General features: G+C 44.4%; 1 protein-coding gene across 1 annotated transcript; it reads left to right on the top strand.

Annotated features, from left to right (window-relative positions):
- Positions 1-2,887: 2,887 nt before the first annotated feature.
- amigo1 (adhesion molecule with Ig-like domain 1) lies at positions 2,888-7,574 on the top strand. The gene has a single exon (XM_043716328.1). The coding sequence runs from the start codon at positions 3,364-3,366 to the stop codon at positions 4,882-4,884; it is 1,521 nt and encodes a 506-aa protein (XP_043572263.1). The 5' UTR covers positions 2,888-3,363; the 3' UTR covers positions 4,885-7,574.
- The last annotated feature ends 415 nt before the right edge of the window (positions 7,575-7,989 follow it).

Genomic DNA, 7,989 nt, shown 5'->3' with positions numbered 1-7,989 from the left:
CTGATAGCTGTAAGCAAATATCTACTTTCTTAAAAGCACAATTGAAACACTGTTCAATGCAACACTTTTGTATTATGAATATTGTACAGTATTATAGTTCAGATGAAGTATCTGTGATTAACTAATCCATTTGGGAAGAAGTCCATCGACCAAAACAGTTTGGGAATTCTACTGTTGGATTATTGGAGATGCAACTCAGCTTCAGGGAGGTGGTCACATGGGTTCTGGGCAAGAATCATATGTTGATCAAAAGCAGGTCACAACAGGAGGGCATGTTCTGAAAATGATATGAATAACAACCCACAATCTGACAGTCCTTTACAGATAAAACCTTTGCATTCAAGTCCCTCCAACTTCCCTTCCAAGCCACTGATTTTGAAGTGTATCACCTTTCCCTTAGTGTCACTGGGTCACAATCCTAGAACTCCCTCATTAAGGGCATTGAGTGTCCATGTGGATTGCAGCGGTTCAAGAAGGCAACTCATCACAATTTTCTCAAGGGCAACTAGGGAGGGGGAATAAATATTGACACAGACAGTAACTCCCACATCCTGAGAGTGACTTTTTTTAAATTTCAAATTTTTGAAAAACTGAATTCCAATTTGCAAAAGTCATTGTAGCATTTCAACTTACTGTCGCTGGGTTATTAGTCCCAATGCCATACTAAGTCCAGAAGCAAAACTGCAAGACCATCTTACATAACACAGTTGAACATCATAGCTTTGATGGCAGTTACCATAATGACAGGAAGGCTGTAGTTAAGTATTTTAATTGTGAAGCCCAGGAAAAGAGGTCAATATCTCTAGGATTCCAAGAACAGAAGGGAAGAGGAGATAAATTACGCAATGGAGAGTGAACAGCAAGACTTGGTCTTAAAAAAATGACAGATGGTAGGAGCAAAGAAAAAAAATGAAGGCGAAGAGAATTTTCACTCCATGAAACCCCAGAAAAAGATTAAATTAGACTGAAGTGCAGTGAGTGTCAGTTTCAACACAAGGAGGAGGCAGATTGTGTGAGACTCCTAACATGAAATACATTACAGGGTAGAAATGATGTCTTAGTGGTAGTATTGCTGAACTGTTAATCCAAAGACCCAGATAATGTTCTGGAGACCCTAGTTTGAATCCTGCCGTGGCAGATAGTGGAATTTGAATTTAATAAAAAATCTGTAATTACTGGCCTACTGATGACCATGAATTAATTGATATTTATCAGAAAATCCATCTGGTTCACTGATGTCCTTGAGGGAAGGAATCTGCCATTCTTACCTGATCTGGCCTCAATATGACTTCAGACCCACAGCAATGTGGTTGACTCATAACTGCCGTCTGGGCAATTAGGGATGGGCAATAAATGCTGAACTAGCCAGCAACACCTACATCTCATGAATGAATTTTTAAAAGAGCAATGCTCTTTCTGCTTATTTAATCAAAATGTTTACACTGTCCGCACCAAACACTCCCAGAATAGTGACAGCATTGGATTAGATACAGAGTAAATTCCTCCAAACTGCCCCAGTTAAATGTTCCCAGGAGAGAGTTGGATAGAAGGTAAAACTCTACTCTTAAACTGAAGCTAAATCTCCTCCATCTTGTCCACATCAAACACACAGCACAGGGACAGATACAAAGTAAAACTTTTCCTGTGCTGTTTAATGTTTGCATCGTACTATTTCCTGCAAAGTGCAGGCTAGTATTATCTCACAACACGGAGGGAGCGCTGCACTGTTGGACATGCCATCTTTTAATATTAAACTCAAGCTCAGGTTCTCCCCAGGCGAATGTAGAAGATCCCGTAGCATTATTCAAAGAAGTGAAGCGAGGTTCTCTCCGTCTCCTTGTTAATCCCTCAAAAAATTCTTAAATCGTCCAATCTAGTCATTAAGTCAACTGTTATTTCTTGGTGCTTATTGTGATGAAATCGATTTCAGCAGGATGACAGCACCGTAAAACTACTTAATTGTATAAAACAGCGTGGGACGTCCTGGGACTGTGAAAGGCGCTACAGAAAAGCAGGAATTGCCTTTGCGTTGTATCTTCCAGCTCTGATTAAAGCAGTGACAAATAGAGTATGACATTGGCAACAGGAGACACAATAACATCATTGCACCCCGTGGTGTTGCCGGGCTGTGTCAGGGAGATTGTAACACTGGAGGGAAGGACAATGACTGAAGCGACGTGGTTTACACGTAACGGCAACAGACATGCAGTGGAATATTTATATTTCCTGAAGGCCAGTGTACCCGTCAACAAAATCTGTCTGTAATCTCAAACCCCATGGACCGGGTGGCTGGTTACATCCGCATTTTAAAAGTTGTTGCATTTCCTCCAGCTCCCATTCTAAGGTTGGACTCATCTTTGTGGGAGTGTCATTTTCTCTGAATTCGAGGGGGAATTCTGCAAAATGATTGAACATTAAAATAATTGTGGGGAGGAGGTGATAAAAGGGACAGCCTTCAAAATGATTGGAGAATTTTTTTTGTCTCGGTGTCATTGCAGAGATTGTGAATGTACGGGACTGCGGTGAATACACCATCAAAACTGTCCCCCAAAGGGTTAACCTCTAGGCACTGCTCATTGGATGGTTGGCTTCAATCCTATGGCCAATGGGCTGGCGGAGTTGGCAAAGAGTTGCGGATGGATGCCCTTCTCCTCCAATAAGGACAGAGCAAAGAGCAGAGAAATAAACACTGGGCTTTTGGAAAGAACGAGTGCGCAGGGAGCCGAATGGCCGGAGGCTGGAGGACGGAGCGGGAGAGATAGACGGGGATCTGCAATCTCAATCTGGGATCTTCCTGCCCCAGGACCTGCTGCACGGGATTTCCTGGCTCCTTCATCCTTCCGTCTCTCCATCCTACCTTTCCCCCCCCCGCCCTCCCCAACCCCTGCCCCAGTCTGCCCGTTGCTGCCGCCTCCTCTCTCGGATCTAATGGGTTTGCTGGTTGGACGTGCCTGTGCAGTGGGGAAGGTAGCAGCGCCGCTCTGTTCCTGAATGTTGATCCGCATTGAGCGAGGTTCGAAAGGCAGGCGGGGAACCGGTCGCCGGGATCACCGGGAGTCACAACATTTGATCTTCTCACCAGAAAGTAAAACTTTTCCTGTCTTGCCCAGTATGTGAGCGGTGCAAATTGGTAAATACTAGGCATGGTTCAAAACCCAGCAGTGAGTTTTGTTGGTAAATGCAGGGGGCTGGCACGGTGCCAGCTTCCACTTGCTCTCTGCACTCTGTTCAATTATTGATGGCTTCAAATGCAACAACCCCCTGGTGCCAGAAATGCCTGCTTTCCGCCGAGCTGCCTCCCTTGCGTGGTATGATTCCTGGTCTACCCTGTTAAACTCAGTGACCACTTCCTAAAGCCTGACAATGTGGGTAAGCTGCCTGTTGGAGTCTCACCTGAGCAGAGGATACCATTGCGGAGTCTCCCACCTCACTGTTTTACTTCTCATCACTGTGTGTGCCAACTGCCCCCTGAGTGTGTCGTCTCTGAACTGCCACTCCGCCTGCATCTGTGCAAGCAATATCGTTAGCTGTTCCAAAAAGGAGCTGGTTAATATCCCCAAGTCTCTGCCAGAATATACAGCAGTCCTGGACCTCAGCTACAACAGCCTGACTCACTTGCGAGCTAAGTGGACCACAGTTCGTCTGTTCAGACTCCACACTCTGCTTCTCAGCCACAATGGCCTGTTCTTCACGTCTGAAGAAGCCTTCACTGAGGTGCCACATTTGAAATACCTTGATCTGTCCTCCAACAAGCTGAAAGCTTTGGAAGAGTTACACTTCCAAGGGCTAGAAGATTTGGAGGTGCTGCTGTTGTACAACAACCAAATCTCCCAGATTGACAGGACGGCGTTCGAAGGCTTGGACAGCCTGAAGAAGCTGTACCTCAGCCAAAATCTGATCGCACGCTTCCCGCTGGAGCTAGTGAAGGAAAATACCAGGCTGACAGCACTGGAGCTTCTAGATGTGTCCAGTAACAAGATAAAAGCTCTGCCTGTTCAGGAGCTCAACAGTCTACCTGCGTACCTCAAAAACGGCCTGTACATACACAACAACCCTCTGAGCTGCCATTGTAACCTTTATCTCATGGTCACCCAATGGCATGCTCGGCAGTTCAATTCTGCCGTGGACTTCAGGAATGAGTTCAAGTGTGTCCTTCCCTTTAACCACAAGGTGTCCATCAAGCTCTTTGAGCTGCAAGAAGACTACATGAACTGCAGTACTGTCATTGATTCCGAGGTGGAGGCCTTCCTTGAAGGGACGTTGACTTTTCACTGTGACACCAGACTGAGGAACATGAACAAAGTATGGGTGACCCCAGACAATGAGACGATCCAGCCTGGCCACAACAACCGAAGTTTGAAGGTATTTCCCAATGGCAGCCTGTGGCTTGGTAATCTGAGGCTGGAAGATTCCGGAATTTATACTTGCCTGGCCACCAGCAGCCAGTTCAATGAGACAATCCACGTCCAACTGAAAGTTCACAATTCCACAGTGAGCCCTGCACACGAATCACTGAACACAGCCTACACCACACTGGTTGGCTGCGTTGCCAGCGTGATCTTGGTTCTCATTTACTTGTACCTCACACCATGTCACTGTCGGTGCAGGAGCAAAGCCGAGAAGCAGAGGAGTCAGCAAGAGGAGAGCATTCACTCATCCATGCTGAGTGCCGCGTCCACCCATGATGTTTCTGGGGACAAAGCCGCTATGGATCGACGAGTGGCCTTCATAGAACCCTCCAAGGATATGCAAGGGCAGAATGGGAAACTCAAACCCAATGCTGTGGAGGAATTTGAGGACAAGAGACTCTTGACAGTGCCCAGAAAGAAATCTGACTGCGGTTCTGTTGGCTCTGTCTCCTCAGACTCTCCCATTGTTGTTTAACAAACTTTCACCATGTTTGTATTATGCACAGGCTCCAGGCAGGATGCAGGGTGAGGGCTGCCAATGCGTAGTATCCGAGCGTGGGAATAATCTGCAGCTGACTCTCTCAATTGGGCCAAAGCTATTTGCAGAGACGTAGATCAGGGACAAGGTGGGTCAGCAAACTACATGGGTCAGAGTGAGATCTTAATTGTCTGCAATATTACGTAATATGTATTTATTTTCCTAAATTACTTCATACTCCCAGCTGACTAAATATGTAGGCTTTGCAGTTTCCCAAATGCAACTATGACCAATCTACTTGCTGCATCTATGACTGGGCCTGAATCAATTGACTGCGATCAATGGCATTGCCCAATCAGAGAATGCTTCAATGTGACACCTGTACATTCGAGAAAGGCTGCTTGCAAAATCCAAATCCAATGAAAGGCTGTACCAGTGTGGGATTGGGAGGGGCGGAGACAAGTCTCCAAATTTCTGCTGGTGAGTTGGGGGAACCACGTTTTACCAGCAAAGATTTCCAATAAACAACCAGGTCTCTGAAGAGTCTATGGCTTGTGAATTCGTTCAAAATCAAGCTGCTGTTCTTGCCTCTGGTGATTCTAAAAGTCCAAGTGTTTGGGAAGAGTCAGCCTGTGTTTCCACTCCCTGTGTTGTATGGCCAGTGACCACTGCATGAGCAGCTGCTGTAAAATTCTGGAGGACAGGCCCAAAGCATCACATTGTGTGTGGTCACTGATCTCTATTGGTTCACTCTGCCTGAACAAGTCTTTTTCCCACCGACGCAGTGAGATGAAATGAATGAGGAACAAAAGGGATTTCATAGGGACACAACTCAAAAACAATATCCAGGACTTACTGGGAAAGGAAGGGAGCAATTCATGTATATCTGGTAATGTTCAGCTGCACCTGTCTATTGTATTGCTTGTGTTGTCTCATTTCATGTATGTGCAATTCATTTCAGATTGTGGTTCGTAATGCTGGATTCAGCATGCCCAGGGTTAAAATGCAGGTTATAATCGGGCTCCCTGCTCCCTGTCTGCAGAGCTGAATTGGGTTCTGTTGTGACCAGTTCACTGTACTCACTCATAGTATAAAGACTAAGGGAAGCTACTGGAGGGCAATATTAGCTGGTCTTGAAACTACAGCCCAGCAAGAGTTAACAGCCTTGGGTTAGGAGTAGACAAGAGCGAACAGTGGAAATGGATTTTAAAAACTCATCGGAGCCAGATACTGAGTGAGACAGACATCTTTTAAAGAAAAATAACTTGCATTTAGATAGCACCTCTCTCAGCCTTAGGATGGCCAAAAATGTTTCATAGTTAATGAAGTTTTTTTTTATGTGGGCTTGTTGTTATAATGTAGGAAACACAATTCTCTGATCTTTCCATTGTTTAGCATCAAATATCCCTTGTCCCTGCATTGTTGTGTGTTGACTTGTATAACACTGTTACTATAGCTGTCCAGTGTAAGCACTGCAGTACATGAATCATTGAAGACTCGCTGCAGCAGGCAGGGAAGCTGAATGTTGTGTGTCTCTCGCAACTTAACCCAATGTACTGATCAGCTCAGGCAGAATCCTCCTGAATGAGAATTGCATTAACTAAAATTTCCAATGAATATGTTAAATCTAGATTATAGTGAACCTTATAAAATAAAAATGTATGTAAGTAAAACCTAATTAGTCACAACTTCAAATGGATGCTGCATATAGGTTTATACCTGGCTATACTGCATGTAGCTGCTGGTAGATGCAAGTATTTACTTTAAAAGATATAGTGATTTATGTCTTCATGGTGTCTGTAATTATAGATAGTCTATGTCAGAGCAACAACAGGTCTGAGGAATTTAGGCAACCACACATGGAGAATGTTGCTTATGTCTCATCATCTGTAGCTAGTTTTCTGTGATCCTTTTCTATTTCCTTGGCTATTTTTCATCATGGCTCTGGTTTGAGGAAGGGAATGCACTGATCATTAGAGAAACAGGTGATGGCAGGAAAATATCCATTGACGCCTGGGACTTTTGTCTGGTGATCGGAGATGTGGAGTGGGGTGGTGATGAGAAGGGCAGTTATTGTGTGGAAGGTCCCTGACACTTGGCATGTGTGGCAGAACCATCTTTATCCAGATTTACCAGAATAATCCTTGTACACAAATGGTTAAACTCCGAGGAATAATTATCCATTTGGGGTCTGTTCGCTGGAACTCAGAAGATTATGGGGTCATTGGACCAAAGATTTCCAAGCTGTTGTGGAGAACTGTTTCGATCGATAGACGGGAACTATATCAGACTGGGCAGGCTAGACTGGAGGGCACCATTTAAAACATCATACCAGGGCTTTTTGGAGTGAAAGCAGGAAGCATTTATACTCAAAGGTAACAGAAATCTGGAAATTTGAAAGACAATCAATGCTGAAATGATTGTTCATTTTAAATCTGAGTTCAGTAGATTTTTATATCGCCAAAGATAGTAAGAGATATGGACAAAGGAAGGTAGGCACATTTAATTTGTAGATCAGTCAAGATATTATTGAATGGAATAACAGGTTTGAGGGCAGAATGGTCTACCTCTATCTCTACAATCCCACTCAAATTAACCTACATGACATAGAATCTTCTAGGAGAAAGTGAGGACTGCAGATGCTGGAGATCAGAGCTGAAAATGTGTTGCTGGAAAAGCGCAGCAGGTCAGGCAGCATCCTAGGAGCAGGAGAATCAACGTTTCGGGCATGAGCCCTTCTTCCTGAAGAAGGGCTCATGCCCGAAACGTTGATTCTTCTGCTCCTTGGATGCTGCCTGACCTGCTGCTCTTTTCCAGCAACACATTTTCAGCGACATGACATAGAGGCAAACTGTACAGCTAAGCTCCTTTTAATAGGTGTTGCTTAGTCCATTTAAGGGACATTTCAGTCAAAGTGCATTAGTAGTCGAGTGTTGCAGTTACTGAGGGGGATTAATATGGTGCAGTGAGCAGAGAGTTAGAGTACTGGAGTACTGAGGAGATGTTAGAGATCTGATGTTTATACTCTGTAAATGAAAAATATGATTTTGCAAATTGAATACGTAGAATGTGCAGGAAGTCACATAATAACTGAGAAATGGA

The sequence above is a fragment of the Chiloscyllium plagiosum genome, chromosome 26 (assembly GCF_004010195.1).
Source record: "Chiloscyllium plagiosum isolate BGI_BamShark_2017 chromosome 26, ASM401019v2, whole genome shotgun sequence".
Lineage (NCBI taxonomy): Eukaryota > Metazoa > Chordata > Chondrichthyes > Orectolobiformes > Hemiscylliidae > Chiloscyllium > Chiloscyllium plagiosum.
The sequence above is the reverse complement of the archived record's forward strand: the minus strand, read 5'-3'. Positions and strand labels throughout refer to the sequence as shown.

What these genes read in the sequence shown, in the direction of transcription:
- amigo1 (XM_043716328.1), top strand. Translation starts at nt 3,364, where the DNA reads ATGTGGGTAAGCTGCCTGTTGGAGTCTCACCTGAGCAGAGGATACCAT.